The sequence below is a fragment of the Mesoplodon mirus genome, assembly GCF_964341445.2.
Source record: "Mesoplodon mirus genome assembly, chromosome: 3".
NCBI lineage: Eukaryota > Metazoa > Chordata > Mammalia > Artiodactyla > Ziphiidae > Mesoplodon > Mesoplodon mirus.
In genome coordinates, this window is record NC_138978.1 from 120,608,626 (window position 1) to 120,631,261 (window position 22,636).

The following is a 22,636-nucleotide window of genomic DNA, read 5'->3' on the forward strand; positions in this document are numbered from 1 at the left end:
CATATTGCAAACAAATCAACAAGAGAGGCTGCACGTGCTCTCATCCCCACAAACTGTTCCTAGGCTTCACTGAGCCACCCAAGAACTAAAACCTGAAAAAAAAAAAAAAAAAAAAAAACCCTTGTTTGCGTCCCTGTATCAGTATTTACGGTAACTTAGAGCCTGACCCACCCCCACCCCCACCCCTACCCCTAAGGAACTTCAAAAAGAAAAAGTGCCGTTTCATAGTAAAGTTTTGTCATAATTGCTCAGTATGTCATACTCCCTCATCCCCATAGGATTTCTTTTTTTACATAAAATTAATTTTACTTTTAAAATATGCTACCTGGGAGGGAAAAATAAAGGAGGAATTCCCTGGCGGTCCAGCGGTTAGGACTCCGCGCTTTCACTGCCAGGGGTCGGGTTCGATCCCTGGTCGAGGAACTAAGATGCAGCAAGCCAGAGCAGAGTGGAAAAAAAAAAGAGAGAGAGAGAGAGAGAGAGAGAGAGAGAGAGAGAGAATTCCACAGATAGGTCTTCAGTTTCCACCATTTTCCCACTCCATCTCCCCTATCTATCTATCTACCTATCTATCTCATATATTATACTGTGGGCATAAAAGAGGTTTGAAAGCTCCTGAATAGGGCAACCTCAAGGGCCCTTTCCAGCCCACAATTTCTGTGTGGCATACTTTGCCAGCCACTCCAAAAACCTAATGGCCATAATTCCTTGACTCAAGATTCTTCCTCTGGCCTAGGACCTTGAACTCCTGTTCTGCCTGACTCACTCATTTGATAAACATTTATTAAGGGTCTTCTGTAGGCCAAGGGCTAATAATTGTCCTGTTGGACCTCACCGTCTTGTGGGAGTGTAACAAGTTACCAGGCATTTATATGAGTGAGTGATGAGAGCTGTGGCAAGGTCAGGACACAGTGCCACAGGGGTAAGAGGAGAAGCCAGGGCCCCTGAGGGCTTCCTGAAGGAGCCTCTCCCAGCCTGTAAGCCTGTCCCTGGGGGCTATGTGGGACTGCAAAAGAAGAAATGGGCCTCCAGGAGTTCCGTGTTTCATGGGGTCTCACACTCCTCACAAGAGTTGTGAGTAATAAAAGCCATTGTAAGAGAACAAGAATACGTGGCTATTATAAAGTGAGCTTAGGGTCTTTCTATGCTGCCATCTTGGCTGCTCTCAGTTCTGCATGCTGGGAAGTCCAAGATCAAGGGACTGGGACGATCACCTTCTGGTGAGGTCCCTCTTCCTGATTCATATCCGGCACTTTCTTGCTGTGTTCTCTCGTGGTGGAAGGGGCCATGACTACTTATAAGGAAATAACCTAAAATGCAGACATAGCAAGATCAATGGAAATATTTATTACGGGAATATTTATAAAATGGAAAAATTGTAAAGAATTTAAATATCCCACAACAGGAGAATTGCTAAATAAATTATAGTGTAACCGTAAAATGCACTAATATGTAGCTTTAAAAGGAGTCTTAATAACTTGGGGGAAATGTCTATGATATGACTGAAATGAAAAAAGCAGGTACAAACTGGTTCCTGCATAGTAAGAGCTCATCTATGTTAAAAATTCATAGGCAATGGCACCAAAAGGAATAAAGCACGTAGGAATTTAACACAATATAACAGAAGAAGAGCAAGAGTTGCACACTGAAAATCACAACATGTCATTGAAAAAAACTAAAAAAGAGCTATGTAAGTGGAAAGATACATCTGTTCATGGGTTGGAAGACTTAAGAAGATCACAATATTCTCCAAATTGGTCTACAGATTCAACACAACCTCTATCAAAATCCTAGCTGGCTTTTTTTGCATAAGTTGACAAGCTGATTTGGAAATTCAAATGGTAATGCAAGGAGTCCTTTTTCTCGAAAAAGAACAAAGTTGAACGACTAACACTTCTCAATTTCCAAACTTACCACAAAGCTGTAGTAATCAAGACTGTGGTTCTGGCATAGGCTAGATACAAAATCAATAGAATAGAAATGAGAGTCCAGAAATAAACCCATACATTTATGGGCAATTAATTTTCAACAAGAATGCCAAGACAATTCAATGAGGAGAGAATAGTCTTTTCAACAAATTATGCTAAGACAACTGGATAGCTACATGCAAAAAAAAAAAAAAAATGAAGTTGGACCCCTACCTCACATCATATGCAAAAATTAACTCAAGATGAATCAAAAACCTAAGTGTAAGAGCAAAACCTCTAAAGCTCTTAAAAGAAAACATAGATGTAAACTTTCAAAACCTTGGATTAAACAATAGTTTATTAGCTATGAGTCCAAATGTACAAGCAACCAAAGGAAAAAAACATAAATTGGGCTTCATCAAAATTAAAACGTTTGTGCTCCAAAGGACACCATCAAGAAGTAAAAAGACGGGGCTTCCCTGGTGGTGCAGTGGTTGAGAGTCCGCCTGCCGATGCAGGGGACACGGGTTTGTGCCCCGGTCCGGGAAGATCCCACATGCCGCGGAGCGGCTGGGCCCGTGGGCCATGGCCGCTGAGCCTGCGCGTCCGGAGCCTGTGCTCCGCAACGGGAGAGGCCACAACAGTGAGAGGCCTGCGTACCGCAAAAAAACAAAAACAAAACAAAAAACAAACAAAAAAAGAAGTAAAAAGACAATTAGAGAATGGAAGAAAATACTTGCAATCATATTTATGATAAGGTTCTAATATCCAAAAAATACATAAAGAACTCTTACAGGGACTTCCCTGGTGGTGCAGTGGTTAAGAATCCGCCTGCCAATGTAGGGGACACGGGTTCAATCCCTGGTACGGGAAGATCCCACATGCCGCGGAGCAACTAAGCCCATGCGCCACAACTGCTGAGCCTGCGCTCTAGAGCCTGTGAGCCACAACTACTGAACCCGCGTGCCACAACTACTGAAGCCTGTGTACCTAGAGCCCGTGCTCCACAGCAAAAGCCACCACAATGAGAAGCCCACGCACTGCAACGAAGAGTAGCCCCCGTTCACCGCAACTAGAGAAAGCCCTTGTACAGCAACAAAGACCCAATGCAGCCAAAAACAAATTAATTAATTAATTAATTAAAAAAAAGAACACTTACAACTCAATAATAAAAAGACAACACAATTTTAAAATGGGTAAAAGATTTGGGCCTCCCTGGTGGCGCAGTGGTTGAGAGTCCGCCTGCCGATGCAGGGGATACGGGTTCGTGCCCCGGTCTGGGAGGATCCCATATGCCGCGGAGCGGCTGGGCCCGTGAGCCATGGCCGCTGGGCCTGCGCATCCGGAGCCTGTGCTCCGCAACGGGAGAGGCCACAACAGTGAGAGGCCCGCATACCGCAAAAAAAAAAAAAAAAAAAAAGATTTGGATTGACATTTCTCCAAAGAAGATATACAAATGGCTAATAAGCACATGAAAACATGCCGAACATCATTAGTCATCAGGGAATTGCAAGTGAAAACCACAATACAATATCATTTCACACCTTCTAGGATAACTATTATTTAAAAAATGAGCAATAACAAGTGTTGGTGAGGATGCGGAGAAATGAGAACCCTCATACATTGCTGGTGGGAAGGTAAAATAGTGCGGCTGCCTTGGAAAACAGTTTGAAAAATTCCTCAAAAAGTTAAGTATAGAATGTATGACCCAACAATCCCACTCCTAGGTATATACCCAAGAGAATTGAAAATATATGTCTATACAAAAACTTGTACACAAAATTTCATAGAAGCACTATCTATAGTAATAGCTAAAAAGTGGAAACAATCCAAGTGTCCATCAGCTAATGAATGGATAAACAAAACATGGTAGATCCACAATGGAATATGATTAGGTCATCAGAGGAAATGTGGTATTGATACATTCTACAACATGGATAAACTTTGAAAATATGTTAAGTGAAAGAAACCAGACACAAAAGGCCACATACTGTATGATTCCATTTACGTGCAATGTCCAGAGTAGGCAAATCCATTGACATAGGTCAGTTGGGAAGAGGAAAATGGAGAGTGGCTACTAATGGGTGGGTGGAGGGTTTCTTTTCGGGTTGATGACATGTTCTGGAATCAGTGGTGTTGGTTAAACTTGTGAACATACTAATACCCACTGAATTGTACACTTTAAAGGGGTGAATTTTATGGTATGTGAATTATATCTCAAAAAAACCCAAAACACCAAAAAACCACAAGCACAGTAAAAGAACAAGAGAAGAACACTAACACGTTACAGGCAGTCATTCTGAGATGAAGGAATTATGAGTAAGTGCATACCCTTCTTTATATATTTTCTCTGAATTTTAGTTTTTTCTACAATTAACATATTTTATCAGGAAAAATAACTTTAAAACAGCAAATAAATACAAATCAGAGTTCCTCAGTGCTGAGGAACTTGGTGCAGAAATGAGGAGAGGGCTTCCCTGGTGGCGCAGTGGTTGAGAGTCCGCCTGCCGATGCAGGGGACACGGGTTCGTGCCCCGGTCCGGGAAGATCCCACATGCCGCGGAGCGGCTGGGCCCGTGAGCCATGGCTGCTGAGCCTGCGCTTCCGGAACCTGTGCTCCGCAACGGGGGAGGCCACAACAGTGAGAGGCCCGCGTACCACCAAAAAAAAAAAAAAAAAAAAAAAAAAGAAATGAGGAGAAATATGATTGGCAACAGGGAGACCTTCACGAGGAGGTGAATGTGGCCCTAAGATGACCAACTCTTTTTTTTAACTTTTTTTTTTTTTTGCGGTACGCGGGCCTCTCACCGTTGTGGCCTCTCCCGTTGCGGAGCACAGGCTCCGGACGCGCAGGCTCAGCGGCCATTGCTCGCGGGCCCAGCCGCTCCGCGGCATGTGGGATCTTCCCGGACTGGGGCACGAACCCGTGTCCCCTGCATCGGCAGGCGGACTCTCAACCACTGCGCCACCAAGGAAGCCCTAGACGGCTGTTCTTTGATGCAATCTGGTGTGGGTTTCTGCTTAACAAACATTTATTTCTCTTTGAAGAATCATTGCCATCTGCTCCTTGGTACCACGCTTCTCTCCAATTTGGGTCAAGACCTGTCTCTGAGTTCTGCATCACTGTCCCTCTAGTTCTTGTCTCTGTCTTTCCCTGGCCTCAGTGTCTCCTTCTGTGAAGGGGCTTGGAAACCCCAGTGTGTGTACATGCTGGTTGTGGTGGTGGAGTGGTGAGAATGGATGAGGGAGGGAACTGCAAAAGGGGCCCTCTTTCTTCTGTAGTTCTTGCTGCTACTTCTAGAGTCAGCCTAGAGAAGTGCAGTTTTCAAGGCAGCAGACATTTCCACTTGGCTTGTTTTTTATATTTTTAAAAATAAAATACTTCCAGGGACTTCCCTGGTGGTCCAGTGGTTAAGAATCGGTCTTGCAACGCAGGGGACGCCGGTTCCACCCCTGGTGGGGGAACTAAGATTCCACATGCCGCGGGGCAACTAAGTCGGGCGCCGCAACTAGAGAGCCCACATGAACCAACTACAGAGCCCACGTGCTGTGGAGCCCTCGTGCCACAACTAGAGAAGCCCGTGCACCGCAATGAAGAGCCCGCGTGCCACAATGAAAGAGCCCGCGTGCCACAACTAAGACCTCATACAGCCAATCTATCAATCGATATTTTTTTAAATGAAATATTTCTAGATACATCAGTAAAAATCACGTGATCCCTTAGGATCAATCAGTCAATATCTGTGTTTTGATTGATTCTGTTCCCTTTGACACTTCTTCCCCTCACCAACAGTAAGGGCTAAAATATATTGAGTGCATTCTATGAGTCAGGCACAGTTCTAATTATTGATGCCATTATCCTCATTTTCAGAGGAAACCAATGAAGTAAAGAGAAGGTTGCCTAATGTTATCCAGTTAGTAGTTTGCCTGAGATTTATCTCCAGACACTCAAATTCCAGAACCTGTGGAACTTAACCATTATGCCCTGCCCTTTGGTTAAGCTTGCAGAAATTAAAGAAAGAAAGAAAACGTCAAATTTATTTATTTATTCAGTAAACATTTTCTGAATGCTAGTATATGCCAGGTGAGAAAACTGTTAAATTGTTTCTTGGGAGGCTTCCTGGAGGAAGAACAATGGATGCAATTTAAAGTCTCTGATGTAGCTAATGAAATTGAGTTGCTGTAAAAATGGTGGCCCATTGGAGCAGCAGCCTTCGTAGCCTTAACTACAAGAAGGCACTGTAGAGGACTCTTGCTGAGAATGGCCACTTCCTTCTAGTGCCATTGCTGGTCCTCTGCAGGCTGGAGATACAAAGTATCCTCCCCTCAAGGAGTTTCAGTCTCTCAGGGCACTCATGTGTTAGTTCTACAAGTGGATCTGCTATTCCAGGGAAGCAGAAAGCACTAGGATGTTGCTTTCAATATAGGGAAGTTGAGAAGTGGAAAAACAATTCTCAAAGTTATTTTTTAACTCACGTCAAAGATTTATTTAACTCATTAATGGCAGAACTAGGAAGAAGACAAAAGAGCTGCTTTGAAGAGCATTTGAGAAACAGAGATTTATATAGTCAGTAAAAAAAAGAATGCCAAAATGAGATTGCTAATTTAGGGCTTCCCTGGTGGCGCAGTGGTTGAGAGTCCGCCTGCCGATGCAGGGGACACGGGTTCATGCCCCGGCCCGGGGGCATCCCACATGCCGCGGAGCGGCTGGGCCCATGAGCCATGGCCGCTGGGCCTGCACGTCCGGAGCCTGTGCTCCACAACGTGAGAGGCCCGCGTACTGAAAAAAAAAAAAAAAAAAAGATTGCTAATTTAGATATGATTTGTCAAGTTTCCAGGACAATAAAACCGAAACACCTTTGTGGTTAAATTCTCTGTTGGGCAATAAAACCCTATCATTTTATCAACTTCTCCAAGTTAACCACTAACCATACAGACTGTAAATGTTTCATCTTTTTTTGGTTGTAGATTATTTATCAAATATACTATAACAACAAAGTTACATTCTCCAGGAGAGTCAGTTGAGTGTCAAGCAAGCTTTTAGACAATGCTCTAGAGCGACATCAAACCAAACCAAACCAAAACCCCCCTCCCCCCAAAACAAAACACCCAACAACCAACAAAAAAAGCAATTCTCATTTTACCTTTTCTAAGTTTGGAGGAATTATTCTTCCACAGAAGGGAAGAACTCATCTAGCTTTGGAGATGAGCTCCCTGGGTTACTCACTAACAATTAACTATCTTTCTCTAGACATCAGTTTCTTTGTCCATAAAATGGGAATGTTAACACTGTGAGAGTATTTATGTTTCCCATGTGAGAGAATGTAGAGCTATAAGTTAGGGCTCACTTTTTAAAATTATTCACATTCTGGCCTGAAACTGGTTAATTAATACTTGCAAATCTTCTTACTTCTGGGCTTAAGTTTGACTAATGTGAGACTGGGAGTGAGAGTCTGTACAAAGTAAAGTCAGATCCAACTTAGACTGCCTTGAACGAGAACAGAAGCAGGGATTTGAGAGAGCAAGCCTTGAGGCCTGGGAGTGTGAGAAGGGCTGATAAAATGAGGACTCGGGAATCTCAAGGTATTTGCAGAGGTAGATGAACAAAAACACAATTTTATTTTTTTTAATTGATTTTATTGTTGATTTGCCGTGCTGTGTTAGTTTCTGCTGTACAGCAAAGTGATTCAGTTATACATATATATGCATTCTTTTTCATATTTTTATATGGTTTATCACAGGATATTGAATATAGTTCCCTGTGCTATACAGTAGGACCTTGCTGTTTATCCATCCTATATATAATAGTTTGCATCTGCTAATCCTACACTCCCAATCCTTCTCTCCCCAGCCATCCTCCACCTTGGCAATCACAAGTCTGTTTTCTATGTCTGTGAGTCTGTTTCTGTTTCATAGATAAGTTCATTTGTGTCATGTTTTAGATGCCACATATAAGTGCTATCGTATGGTATTTGTCTTTCTCTGTCTGACTGACTTCACTTAGTATGATAATCTCTAGGTCCATCCATGTTGCTGCAAATGGCATTATTTCATTCTTTTTTATGGCTGAGTAGTATTCCATTGCATATATGTACCACATCTTTATCCATTCATCTGTCAATGGACATTTAGGTTGCTTCCATGTCTTGGCTATTGCGAATGGTGCTGTTATGAACATAGGAGTGCAGGTATCTTTTCAAATTATAGTTTCCTCCAGATATTTGTCCAGAAGTGGGATTGCTGGATCATATGGCAACCCTATTTTTAGTTTTTTGAGGAACGTCCATACTGTTTTCCATAGTAGCTGCACCCCAAAAGTACAATTTAAATGGCCCACTTGAATATAGCCATGAACCGACTGTGACAAACAGAGACATGATTAGTAATATGTAAAATATAATTGTTAAATCTTAGTAACCATGAAAACAACTTCTAGACTTTTGTCTTTTACTGTTCTCTGCACTTTCCAACATTTTATTTTACCCTCATCTACCTCTGCGATAGGACAGGTGTTATCTCACTAGCCTGAGCACTTCATAAGGTCAAGAACTTCAAGTTCATTTATTGCATTGCTCACACAGTTGTCTACACCCTGAGGCCCTTCAGAAAAGGGGGACTTCAGAAAAAGCACTACCCTGGCCACACCCCTCAGCCACCACGCCCTCAGGATAGAGATGGTTGAGGAACCTGAACATTTGCCAGGTTGAGATGAGGACAACCAGATATCCCCACTGTTGTCTTTCAAGACCTTTCAGAGCCAGGAAGAGGCTGCCCATAGAGGCAGCCAGCTCTTCCCTCTGGATATCTTTGCTTCTAGTTTCTAGGTTCTGATCAGTACTGAAGTGGGCACTGTGGGTCCCACTTCTCAAGAGCCCCAAATCAAGGGGCGGGAGTGACGAACAGGGAACTGAGTTCTGTCAGGACTCCTGGGCTGGGCGGGGCAGCTTGAGATGGGGCAGGGTCAGGGCTCCACCTGGCATCTTAGGCATGGTGGTGACATCCTCCTGTTCTCCACAGAGATAGAAATAGAGTAAAATGGAAATACAGAGAGGGACACCCTCACTGTTAAGAAAGAGACCCCAGCCCCATGAGGGGCCCCCACTGTTCTTGGAGGGTGTGGCTAGTTCAAGGATGCTCAAGGATGGGGTGTCTAACGGGTCTCAGCTCTTTCCCATCTCATTCTCCCCTTCTCTAGCAGTTTTCCAATTTGAACTAACGATTATAACAATGAACCTCATTCACAGTGTGCTTTTCACTGGGTAGAAGGTTGCTCCATCACCCTCACACCAGCCAGTCCCATTGGGCAGGTGTGGTGCCCATTCGATAATTAGAGAGACTGAAGCTCCAGGAGGTTGGTATAGAGTCTCATAGGAAGTCAGCATCTGGCTAGAACGGGATTCCTGATTCATGGTCCAGTGTCCTTCCCATTAGCCCATGTGGCCTCATGCCCCCTCCAGACTGGCAGCCCACCCCCCACCCAAGGGCATGGGCCACATCTTCCCCTTCCTTCCCACCCTTGACTCTGTCTACAGGACAAAGGCTGTTCAGGGTACAGTGAGGCATCCTGAGCGGAAAACATGTCTTTCCACAAGGCTGACTCCCCCAGGCTCACCCCGCACATGGTCCTGCAGAGCAGCCAGGATGCAGCCCCACAAAAGGCCTGAGCCTGTGTTAGAAGAAAGAGGAAGCCTGGGGCCTCCCAGGGAGGAGGAGAAAGGTGAGACCCAGCAGAGGAGGAGCGAGAGACAGCCCTGCAGCGTTTGCTGGAGACTCTGCGGCGGCCGAGGCAGCTGGGTGTGAACGCAAATTTCACTGGAAGGAGAGGGAAGCCCCACCCCCACCCCACCCCGGCACACCTGGCCCTTCCCTGCTATGCGCCCTAAAGTACCATTTTGCCGACTTTCCAGTCCTTCGTGCAACAATCCCGTAGTAAACTGGGCCCACGCTTGCCGTCACCAAAGATCCAGAAAATGTCTGCTGAACGTGCCTGGAGGGTGGAGGCTGATGAGTCAGAGGTGTCAGGACTCCATGCTCCTCCTAGATGATTCCACCTCACCCTGGTTGGTAGGCAGCAGGAGTAGCAAAGCCCTCTCCTCAGAAGATGCCAGAAAAGATGCCAACTCAAGCTTGAGCAGTCTTACCTCATTCCTGTCTCGTAGTGTCTTCGGGAAGAACTGAGAATGAACGTGACCTGAGCAGACTGAACAGTTTGGTTATTCACGCTGTATTTATTCTTGGTCTGTTCCTTTCTCATTCCATCCTCAAGGGGTTCTCTTTGCATCTATCGCATAGTTCTAGGCCTTCCTCCCTGCCAAACTCAGCCTTTTACGGATTTACACACCAGAGACTACCGAACCGCAACTCAGAAGTGGTCTGGGGAGAAAGGAGCAGCGAGGGCTGAGCCTGGGAATCAGGGTGTGACCGGTCAGGCCATGGAGGCTTTATACCTCCCCCTCCGCGTAAGACTGTTTGTTTGTATTGGGCGGAAGCCAATCAGATGCGCGGGATCAGGGTGTCCTGCCTGGCAGAGGAGACAGGCGGCTATTTGTTCTTGTTTGTCCTTCTCTCTGGGAGGAAGAGGGAACGGTTTAGGAAAGGATGGAGTGGACAGGAAAAGACAGTCAATCCAATCCTTAAAGAGCACCGTTGGAGTGGGCTCCATGCTGTCAAAAATGTGGCCCCAGTGAAGACCCTGCAGCTCCGGGGCTGATTCGGAGGGTCGAGGAGAGGAGTGCAAGAGGGATTAGCCGGAAAAGCAGAACGTTCTAGGCTTGACTCAACAACTGCATTCTGTGTGGTCTTGGACAAGTCACTTTCCCTTCCCTCTGGTAAATGAGGAAGCTAAGGATCCTGAAAGTGTAGGATTTAGTAACGTGAAGCCACTGATGTTGGGTTGCAGAGAGAAAAGAGGGGCAAGAGGCGATTTGAAGCTCGAAACATTTCCAAATGGCTATTTACGGAGGGAGTGCTCCCTTTGCATTGACAGCAGACAAAAAAGAAATGTGCTTATTCTGGGTGTTGGAAACGTTCTATATCTTAATCTGGGGCTGGGTAGTTACAGGGTGTGTACACATGTCAAAATTTATTGAGCTGTACCCTTAGGATCTGCGCTTTGTTGTCCATAAATTCTATCTCAATAGAAAGGTTTAAAAAATGAGCTTAAACTCCAGTAGGAGTTTAGACTTCCAAAAGAACTTCCTAATAAGAGGGATTTTAGAGAAGTGAATCTTCACTCGGGGAGGTTAAGGATCCCCCTTCTCTTGAGAACTTTAAGATTATCCATCTGCTGAAGGAGGCGATGGGGAACTAGGGAACAAATAAGATGCCCTCTCTCGGAGAACTTTCCAAAATCCTTCCACCCTCAGAAATTCCCATGTCCTTCCCAGAGACAGAAAAATCCTCTGTGCTTTCTAATTTCCATCTCTCCCCGTGCGATGCTGACTGCTCACTCTGCTCTTCGTGGAGTTCAGCCGTTTCCCCGGCCTTACGCAAAATCTCTTTAGAGCCGTGAAGCTTGAATATTGAGGGGGACCTCATTTCAACCTTCTCACAAAACTTCTCTCTCTCCCTCTCCCCATTTTCTCCTCCTTGGGGATGTCAGTTCCTGTTCTGAGCCCGCCTCCACCCAGGCCCTTTTTCCGGTGGCGTGTGCCAGCCGGTCCTGCATCCCACATCCCCAGCTGTTGACATTTCGTTGCCATTACCCACAGGATAAAGAAAGGGCCCCTGTTATTCAACAATAGGGGAAAAGAAGGAGACAATGGGAAATTGTGCTTCCGATGGGGTGGGGACAGAGAAGGAAAGGACAGACAGATGACAGACAGGGGATCTGGACAGAAGGGGTCAGGTTTTTTGAAGCAACTGGAGGTCCTGGAAGTCTGATTCCCACCTTGAGAGCCTCTTCCCATAGGCAATGCGCACCCAGGCACCGGAGGGCAGAGGTGAGGGCTTTGTTGGGGGAGGTGGAGTGGTGCTGCGCAGAGTAGGCCCGTATGGAAAAGTGGAGGCAGCTGGAACTTGACACTTATGGATCTTTGAGCCTCATTTGTAGTTCCCTCCATGCCCATCAGTCCAACATCCTTATACCCACCCATTAATCCATCCTTTCTCTGGTCTAAGAGCATCTAGAAGAAACGAGGAACCCCATTCTCCACAATATTCCAGGTAATTATTCCTGGGTTGCCTCCTTTACTCCATCCTTCTTCATGGGTTCCCATGCCTCTTCCTAAGCCGTATCTTCCCCTGGGCCCAGGACAGTGAGTGCCACAGACACAGTGCCCGGCCACAGAGCTGGACCCTAGTCACTTAGGCTGGCTTAGTGGAGTGATGAGTGGGGGAGTTTTTGGTACCTTGACTTCTTTGAACTCAGGGCACAAGCCTTTCCTCAAAGGTGTGAAAGGAGAGAGCACGATGATCAGGGGCCCAAGTCCTGGGGCTCTTAGATGCTTGGACCTCCCAGGGGCCCTGCAACTCCTTCGCCTGGAACCTCTTCCTCCAGCAGGACAAAAAGCTGCCAGTCACTGCTCCCTCCATCTCTGTGAAGAGGCTCACTTCTAACAGGTCAGTGTCAAAATATCTTACACGGTACTGTTGATCAGAATGTTCATAAAATAATTATCAGTGAAATAATTTTATTCTATACCTAAAAGTGTCCCATAAAAATTATGAATATTTCTCTTAAATAAAACTTTATAAGTGGAAAAAAAAATGGTGGGGGGAGGCACTGGAGCTGTTGGCCGCTCTCTCATTCTCTGTAAGGGGTATGAAGAAGATATGTGTGCGCCTGCTTTGAGAAACAGAAAGACAGATCAGTGACTAAGAGCTTGAACTTCATATCAAGTCTGGATTCAAGTCCCAGCAAACCCCTCCTCTTACTAGCTGTGTGACCTCACTCAAGTATCTTGACATGTGAGCACCTTTGAGCATATATAAATGGGATCCATAGTTGTTCCTACCTCATAGGACTGCTAAGGGGAGTAGATATAAAAGTGTACATGTAAAGTGCCTAGAGCAGTTTCAGGCACGTTAAACTTTAAACATGTTGCTGCTGGCTGTCATTACTATGGGTCCCTCAATCGGTCTCATTTCCCTCTATCACTGTGCTTACCAGGTTCTCCTGTACAGGAGATGTGTTCTCTCGCTCAGGTCCCAGTCCCAGTTGCTTTCCTTTTAAACCATTGGGAAGTCCTTTCTGCACCTAAACCCTGTCTTTTCTGCTGCATGCTCAGCTCTGGCCTTCACCTGCAAGAAGATGGAGTCCAGCTCCTTAGCTTTCCGACTCCTCCTCAGTCTTGCCTTCCTCTTGCCATGTCCCTGTTCTCCTTCCCAGAAGTCCTTAATGTGAGCTCATTCATTAACACACATATTTAGTTAGCACCTACTGTGTGCCAGAAACTATGCCGGGAGCTGCAGATAACAACTAACATGTACATAGCCCTTACTAGATATCAGGACCTATTTAAGCATTTTACATATATTCTTCTAATCCTCAGAGCTGCTCAGTGAGGTAGGTGTGCTACTATTCACCACATTTTACTGATGAGGACATTGAGGCAGAGAGAGGTTAAGCAACTTGTTCAAAGTCATGCGATTAGGAAGTGGAGGAATCAGATCTCAAAAAGGAATAAAACTAGGTTAAGGGGTCTTTAGTCTAATTAAAAAAAAAATGGCCAAGGTGATAAAGAATAAAGAATAGAATAAAGAAGGGGGGGAAATCAACTACTGAAATAGACAATTGTGTCTGAAATCATTTTTAATAGCCTTATAATTTTTTACTTTATAATTACTGGAAAGCTCACTGACATAGTCTACATATGCATATGTATTACTTTCAGATCCACACTGCTAATTTAGCTGCTAATAGAAATACTTCTAAGAAAAAAAGTCCCCAGTCCAAGGCAGTAGGGAAACCAGAGGAGTAGATCACAGTGCACTACAGCGTGATGAAGTGGGGGGAAGAGGAAAGGTTTCCCAGAGGAGGTGAGGCCCAAACTGATTGCCTTTAAGAAGAAGGTGAGGGTGAACTTGGACTGTGTTGGAGCCAGAACATGTCTGGAGCACAGTGCAGAGGGCACAAGTAGTGAGGAGTAGGGTAGGGGGGCAATGTTGGTGGTGCTGGGAGAGTCTGGATCACAGAGAGCCTTGGAAGTTGGGTTCGGACACTGGATTTGATCCTCACGGCAATGGGGAGTCACTGTTTTAAGCAGGAGAGTGACAAGACCATATTTAGTCTGGCTTCAGATGAAGAATGGGTATTGGGAGAGGACAGAGACCACAGCTGGCAATCCAGAAGGCAAGACTTGGGAAGTACAACTTGTGCTGAGAATGGATAGGTGGAGGAGGTGCTAAATTAGGACCTGCTGACTGAAGGGATGTGAGAGAGGAGGAGGGATGGGCTCAGGAGGCCTGGCAGGGAGTGGAGTTAGTTACTGCCCCTCCCCCATTACCTTCCTTTTGCTAACAACTTCAGCTCCTTTTTCTGCCCTCATGGCTTCCAGCTGGACAGTCCCCTCTCAGGAATCCCTGATGGGAGATCTACCCTGTTCCCTCCACCCCATTCCCTTAGTCCTAAGGAATGCCCACCCTTTGTGCCCTGCAGACTGTGCTGGGCTGACTCCCCATCATGCAAGGCAGGATCAGTCTCCCCACTCTCTGCCACTTCCTTCTCCCTTGGGCCTTCACCACCTTCCACAGAGCCCTGGGGGACTCAGGTAAGACCTTAGCTCTGCCCAGAACCTGGGGAACACTGGTGGGGAAAGTAGAAAGGGCAGCTGTTGGAGATACTCTGGGGCTGAGAGTCATTGCTGAGTGAGCAATGGAGGAGAGGGTTGGGGGAGCCTGGGGTACAGGGATATGGGTAGGCACTTGGGGCATTGAGGGTCGGGGGTTCCTGCCACTGTGGACCCCTCTGCTCAGCGCCCCACCCTGGCCCCCACTACCTCCTGCCCCCCATCCACGAGGTCATTCACTCTCGTCGTGGGGCCACGACCACGCTGCCCTGCGTCCTGGGCGCCCCGCCTCCCAGCTACAAGGTGCGCTGGAGCAAAGTGGAGCCGGGGGAACTCCAGGAAACGCCCATCCTCATCACCAACGGACTGCACGCCCGGGGTTACGGGCCCCTGGGGGGGCGTGCCAGGATGCGAAGGGGGCATCGGCTGGACGCCTCCCTGGTCATCGCGGGCGTGCGCCTGGAGGACGAGGGCCGGTACCGCTGTGAGCTCATCAATGGCATCGAGGACGAGAGTGTGGCGCTGACCCTTCGCCTGGAGGGTGAGGCCCTTCGGTTACTGCCCCGCTCCTCTCCAGGGGTGGTTCGGCTGTCTCATCTTAGGCCTCCCAGGGCTCCTCCCCAGCCTCTCCCCCGTCTGCTCCCGGGGTCCCCCTAGCCCTTTTTCCTAGGCTGCACCGCCCTTCCTTCCCCCTCTCCTTCTGCCGGCCCTCCCCAGGCTGTCTGCCACCCCCCCCCCCAGGTGTGGTATTTCCGTACCAGCCCAGCCGGGGCAGGTACCAGTTCAATTACTACGAGGCGAAGCAGGCGTGCGAGGAGCAAGACGGACGGCTGGCCACCTACGCCCAGCTGTACCAGGGTGAGCGGCCGAACACGGGCACCGCCCAGGCGCCCTCCGGGCTGTCACGTGGACCCCAGGGGAGGCGAACTCCGGGTCTGCTCCCGCCTGTGACGCCTCTAATCGCCCGACACCCCCTCCCCACCCCCCGCCATTCTCCCCCCAGCGTGGACCGAGGGTCTGGACTGGTGTAACGCGGGCTGGCTGCTCGAGGGTTCCGTGCGCTACCCTGTGCTCACGGCGCGCGCTCCGTGCGGTGGCCCAGGTCGGCCCGGGATCCGCAGCTACGGGCCCCGCGACAGGAAGCGCGACCGCTACGACGCCTTCTGCTTTACCTCTGAGCTGTCAGGTAAGGGGGCGGGGCGAGCCAGCCTCAGCACCGGAGGGGGCGGGGCCTGACCGGCTGCGAAGGAGGAGGATTTAGCCTGTGAATGAGGCGGGGCGGGGCGAGCGGGGCCAGGACCCGGACCTGAAGGATGGGGCGGGGAAGGTAGAAGGCAAGTGGCTTGAGATCCCGGGCCAGCTCCGTGGTCTCTTGAAGGCCTCGCCCCTCCGCCCACCCAGGCTCCAGCCTGTCTCCCGCAACCTCACCCGCACCCCTAGTCTCGTTACTCCCACTCCTCCTACCCAAGCTCGGACCCACCCGACCACACCTGCCCCCCCGACTCTGCTCCCTGGGAGTCTGAATCCCGCTGCGCCCCGGCTGGCCCTTCTCTGGATCAGTCGGTGACCCGCTTCGGTCCCCAGGCCAAGTGTTCTTCGTGCCGGGGCGGCTGACGCTGTCTGAAGCTCACGCGGCGTGCCGGCGGCGCGGGGCCGTGGTGGCCAAGGTCGGGCACCTCTATGCAGCCTGGAAGTTCTCCGGGCTAGACCAATGCGACGGAGGCTGGCTGGCGGATGGCAGCGTGCGCTTCCCCATCACCACGCCTCGGCCGCGCTGCGGGGGCCTCCCGGATCCCGGAGTGCGCAGCTTCGGCTTCCCCAGACCCCAGCAGGCGGCCTACGGGACCTACTGCTACTCCGAATAGGGGCCTACAGCGCCCCCTCCAGCGCGCACGACAAAGCCTGGGAATCGTGTCAGGGGTCTCTCGCCGCCCCTTTCCCGCAAGCCTCCCCTTCCATCAGACGAGGAGTAGTCCCTCCTGACCCGCCTTCTCGGCCGAGGGCTGCAGGCCGAGGATCCCGGCTGGCCCTGCGTCGGGGAGGGTAAGTGGTGGCGCACCCGGTGGCGGTGCGCGGCTACGACCCTCGGACCCGCGGCGATTCGCGCGCCCCGGCAGACGAGGCAGCCACCGCTAGGTGACGGAAGGCGTCACCTGATGCTAGGCGTCCAGGGGGCATTAACTGACTTCTATATACAGCAATAAAATAACTCGAGGATTTTTTGTGTTGGGTGAAGCTGTAAGCGCGGCGGCGAGGCGTGGGGGGATGAGGGGGATGACCTTGGACCCAGCGTGCTGACAGCGCGCCTAGGAAGACAGAGTAAGAGCAGAGGCTACTGCCCCTGAGGGGTGAACCTGCAAGAGAGTAGGGATTGCGAGGAGAGGGCACCAAAAGGCCGGAAGAGAGTTGGATTCACCGTGGACTGCCTGGCCACGGATAAGGAGCAAATGAATCCAGGGTGGTGTTGTACCAGGCACCACGCGGGGGCGCCACACACTCACTTAAGATTACTCTAGTTCAAATCTGCCAGGAGCGCTCCAACCCCCCAGGCCTAGCCCCTGGGCACCACAGAACAAATACAAGGTGGACCTGAACATATTTCAAAATGTGTTTGTATCCTGCCAGTCTCCCAGAAGGGTTTACATGATTGCTATTAAAGGAAGGAAAGTCATTCCGCTGTTAACAGCTGATAGGGAATTAAGCCCTCAGAAGGAGGAGGAGGTTAACGGACACAATAAGGTCCTCGCAGGGCTGATACTGCAGGGTGGTTATGTGCATTGGGTTTAGCGTTCACCACCGTCACGGCTACCAGGGCAAAAGGGGCAACTGGACCAGGGACATTCTTAACATCTGGCTAAAAGAAACATACCAGTAACTCAAGAGACAAACTCCAATGTTATTAACTCATTTTCCTTAATATATATTATATTCTATACATTTTATTTGTATGTTTGTTTATTACTGTTCAAGCAATCTAACTACACCACAGAAAGCCTGGGCTAGAGAATAGTCATGACTGGAGCAAAGGGTATGAACTTTCTAATGGCACTTGATACATGTTGTAAAATTGCTTTCCAAGAGGATTCTTGCAATCATTGTCAAATGAATTCATCCCATGGGACTTTATATAAGGGACAGAGGATGACTGAATGAACATCATCTTCAATAATCCTCATATAGCAAATGAAATATTTGTGCCAGTTCTTAAGCTTTGGTTTTTTCATCTTGGTCATGGGATAATAAGATCTGCTTCCCGAGTTTGCTGTGAACAGTAATTGAGACAATGCATCGACTGCATAGTACATGCCTGGTACACATAAGAGGCACTCAGTAAGTGGTACCTATATTAATTAATGAGTAATAATGATAGTAACAGAACAAAAATAATTATTCTTATTCAGGTTCTTACCAGGTAGCCTGTAGAATCCGTTGTTGTATGTCACTGATTAGTCAGGATAAGCTAAATAATGCTGTGATAACAAACAACCCCCAAATCTCAGTGGCTTAAAACATAAAGGTTTATTTCTCACTCTAGCTACATGTACTTTGTGGTCAATAATGGGGCTCTTCTCATTTTAGTTATTCAGGGACCCCGGGTGACAGAGCAGCCACCATCTCATACGCCATCAATCACCATGCCAGAAGGAAGAAATAAAAAGAGCTCTGGAGGGTCTTATACAAGCAGTTAATAGCTACAGGCCCCAGGGACACCTGTCTTGTCCACAACTCAGTTCTCCAAAACTAATTACATGGCCCCACTCAACCAGAAGGGGGCAGCAAAGAGCAACCTTACTTTGGCCTAGAAGTAGAATTGGAACTATTTGGTGAACAGCACCAGCACAAATGTTGACCACCAACAGCAAGGAGGGCAGTCTGAATTCTTGGACATATTGGACATATTGGTAGTCACCCACTCCCCCAATCTTCTGGGTTTTCTAATGTTTGAGTCTCTTAATGTTTGATTAATGTTTGATTCTCTTCCATTTGTCTTAGACAGGTGCTATGGAGTGAATGTTTGTGCCCCCCCACTCCTAGTATGGAGTCAGAACCCCAGGAAGCCAAGATCTAAGGTCTTGCAGCTCAGCCCGTAGGAAGATGGCTTGTCTTCAATATAATGCCTTCAGCATTTGTCAAGAGACCATATGAGAAACGGTCATGGGAGGAGCTTTTCATTTGCTGCAAAGCTTTGTTTCTTTGCCCATAGAAACATATGACCACAAATTCTTACAACTACTCTTCATATTGCTATTACTATTATTTTTTCGTTATAGAGAATTTAAAAGGTACACAAAAATAGAGAGAACAGAATAACAAATCACTCCATCCTCCAGCTTGATGATTTCAAAATTATCCTTGTTTCTTGAATCCTTTCATTTGTGTTTGTTTTTTGCTGGAGTATTTTAAAACAAATCTCAAATAGCCTATCATTTCACCTGTAAATACTCAGTATGTATTTCTAATATATAGTGACTTAAAAATAACCATAGGGCTTCCCTGGTGGCACAGTGGTTGAGAATTCACCTGCCGATGCAGGGGACACGGGTTCGTGCCCCAGTCCGGGAAGATCCCACATGCCACGGAGCAGCTAGACCCGTGAGCCATGGCCGCTGAGCCTGTGTGTCCGGAGCCTGTGCTCCGCAACGGGAGAAGCCACAACAGTGAGAGGCCCACGTACCGCAAAAGAAAAAAAAAATAATAATAATAATTCTGGGAATTCCCTGGCAGTTCAGTGGTTAGGACTCCACGCTCTCTCTGCCAAGGGCCCAGGTTCAATCCCTGGTTGGGGAACTAAGATACCACAAGCCACCCAGTGTGGCAAAAAAAAAATTTTTTTTAAACAAACAAGCATAATTTACTATCACACTCCTCCAACAAAATTAATGTTATCTAACATTTAGTTCATGATCAATTTCTCCTGAATGTCTAAATATATAACTTTATAATAAGTTTATTTGCTCAAACCAGGATCCAACTAAGGTCTACACATTGCATTTGATTAGTTGTTTTGGGTTAATTTAAGAATCTATTTTTTTTAACTTTTTTTTTTTTTTTTTGGCTGGATTGGGTCTTTGTTGCTGCGCACAGTCTTTCTTCGAGTTGCCGCGAGTGGGGGCTGCTCTTCATTGCGGCGCGCGGGCGTCTCATTGTGGTGGCTTCTCTTGTTGTGGAGCACGGGCCCTAGGTGCGTGGGCTTCAGTAGTTGCAGCACGTGGGCTCGGTAGTTGTGGTTTGCAGGCTCTAGAGCCCATGCTCAGTAGTTCTGGTGCACGGGCTTAGTTGCTCCGCGGCATGTGGTATCTTCCCAGACCAGGGCTCGAACCCGTGTTCCCCGCATTGGCAGGCAGACTCTTAACCACTGCGCCACCAGGGAAGCCCCTTTAAGTATCTTTTAAGCCATAATACTTCCTCTTTCATTTTATCTATGCCATCTTGTTTGTTTATGTATCTGGGTCTTTTTCCTATCAGGTTTCCCACAGTCTTGATTTGGCTGAGTGTATCCTCAAAGTGTCATTTAATATATTCCTCCATCCCCTGTAATTATATTTACAAGTTTGATTAAATTAACATTCACTTTTTTCCCCCAGGAGTATTTAATAAGTGATACTGTATACTTCCTCCTTCATCACATCAGGAGGCACATGGTGTCTGATTATTGGGCTAAAATAGTGATGCTAAGATTGATCAGTGAATTCAGGTAGTGTAAGTCTGATCCACTCATTATAAAGTTCTTCACTGGATTAGTTTCCTATGGCTGCTGTAACAAACTGCCACAAACTTGGTGGCTTAAGACAACAGAAATTTATTCTTTTACAGCTCTGGAGTCCAGAAGTCCAAACTCAAGGTGCCGGCAGTGTCACACTCCCTCTGGAGACCCTGAGGAGAATTGTTTCTTGCCTTTTATAATTTCTGGTGTCTGGTGGTGTTCTTGGGCTCCTTTGGCTGCATCACTGCAATCTCCACCTCCTCCTTTTCATGTGCCTGTGTCTTTTCTTCTGTCTCTCATAAGGATACTTGTCACTGGGTTTGCCTCACCTGGCTAATCCAGGATGATCTCATCTCAAAACCATTAATTGAATTCCAGGAATGAATTCATGTAATAAATGACATCCACAAAGACCCTTTTCCAAGCAAGTTAACATTTGCAGATTTCAGGGATTAGGACGTGGATATATCTGTGGCCAACTGTCAACTCGCTACACTCATCAACTTTTAATCTAATGGCTACTGATGGTCACTGTCTAGATCCATTATTTCATTAGAAGTGCAAAATGGAGATGTTCTAATTTTGTCATTTCTCCTTCATTTATTAGCTGTGAATTGTCTATGAGGAAAAATTTCTCTTTATCCACTATTTTGTTACCCTGACATATAACCCATTCGGGAAGGTAGGATTAACGTTTGATTCTCTTCCATTTGTCTTAGTTAGATAGGTGCTATGGAGTGAATGTTTGTGTCCCCCCACTCCTCAAAATTCATATGTTAAAACTTTAATCCCTAATGTGCTGGTATTTGGAGGTGGGGTCTTTGGGAGGTAATGAGGTCACAAGGGTGGAGCCCTCATGATGAGATTAGTGCCCTTATAAGAAGAGACTTCAGAGAGCTTACTTTCTCTCTCTGCTCTCCACCATGTGAGAATACAACGAGAAGACAGTCATCTGAGAACCAGGAAGTGGGCCCTCACCAGACACCAGATCTGTTGGCCTCCAGTATTGTGAGAAATAAATGTGGTTTAAGTCACCCTGACTATGGTAATTTGTTATAGTTATAGCAGCCTAAACTGACTAAGACAACAGGGTTACCTAAAAGCAGATGTGAGTCAAGATTTTGAGTGCAAGGAGTTTATCTGGGAGGTCATGCTAAGGAGCACTGGTATAGAAGTGGAGAAGTGAGACAGGAAAGGGGAGGAAGCTAATGAAAGGTTGTGATAGAGCAGGTGGAGCAACTGGGGCTCAGTCCTGCTGGGGAATTCTAGAAGGCAGTGTAGAACCTGTCTCAGGAAATCCCACCTTAGGGGCAAAGAAACTAAAGTATTATTGGTCAACTTCCTGTCTGAAAGTTGAGGGCTGCATCTGGAAGCATTAACCCTCTACCATTCCTGGCTAGCCCTGAGCACAAACATGCTTCCACAGCCAGAAAAAAAACGTCGCCAGGCAGAGTCACAGATGTTCTCCCAGAAGCTTTCCCCTTGCAGAGGTGAATGCAAAGGATAGAGGTCACAGCTATGCTAAACCCTTTACACTGCTCAACCATTTGTGCCTCCATGATAAGATCACTTTGTCCCCTCACCGATTCTTCAAGGTCATGGCTATTCGCAATTTCTAATTCATTAAAAAGAAAGTCTTGGGAATTCCCTGGCCGTGCAGTGGTTAGGACTCCGTGCTTTCACTGCCTAGGGCCCGGGTTCAATTCCTGGTCAGGGAACTAAGATCCCACAAGCTCCATGGTGCAGCCAAAAAAAAGAAAAAAGCGTCTTATAACAAGAAGTTTAGTGGGACAAACAGTTGCTGCAGTTGATTCCAAGGCCGTAATCAATATTCAACATTTCCCTCCTCTACAATTCATTCTGTTGGTCTATGAGTCTTTCACAATGGAAAAACACTGACCTTCATCCCTGAAGGCCTCAGCCTTTCATTACCATGCCCTTAACAGGCCAACATTGCTGTAACTGCCGGTTCATGATTACCACTGCACATGGGATAATCAAGATCAAACATCTTGGCCAGTATAATTCTTTTCTTTGTTTACTAGTCAGCTGGCATGAGGTGCCCAAAATGACCCAGAAGTTGCTATAGCCTTAGGTTTAGTGATACCCTTACTGTGACACCTGGTAGATGCATCTCCCACTCCAGGAACTATGGCTTCTAATCCTGCAGAGCCTAAATTTATAGGTACAGGAAGCACAAATTTCCGAAGTGGGTCACTGGTGAGAGGGGTATTGCTTCTTCCATATCCTGGTTCCTGTACCCATGATTTTTACCCGTGGGATACACCACCATGGAA

General features: G+C 47.3%; 1 protein-coding gene across 1 annotated transcript; it reads left to right on the forward strand.

Annotated features, from left to right (window-relative positions):
• Nucleotides 1-14,352: 14,352 nt before the first annotated feature.
• Nucleotides 14,353-16,500, forward strand: HAPLN2 (hyaluronan and proteoglycan link protein 2; the record flags this gene model as incomplete). The annotated part of the gene is made up of 5 exons (XM_082616612.1): nucleotides 14,353-14,617; nucleotides 14,823-15,176; nucleotides 15,377-15,493; nucleotides 15,639-15,821; nucleotides 16,220-16,500. The coding sequence occupies exons 1-5, from the start codon at nucleotides 14,530-14,532 to the stop codon at nucleotides 16,498-16,500; spliced, it is 1,023 nt and encodes a 340-aa protein (XP_082472738.1). The 5' UTR covers nucleotides 14,353-14,529.
• Between the last annotated feature and the right edge of the window lie 6,136 nt (nucleotides 16,501-22,636).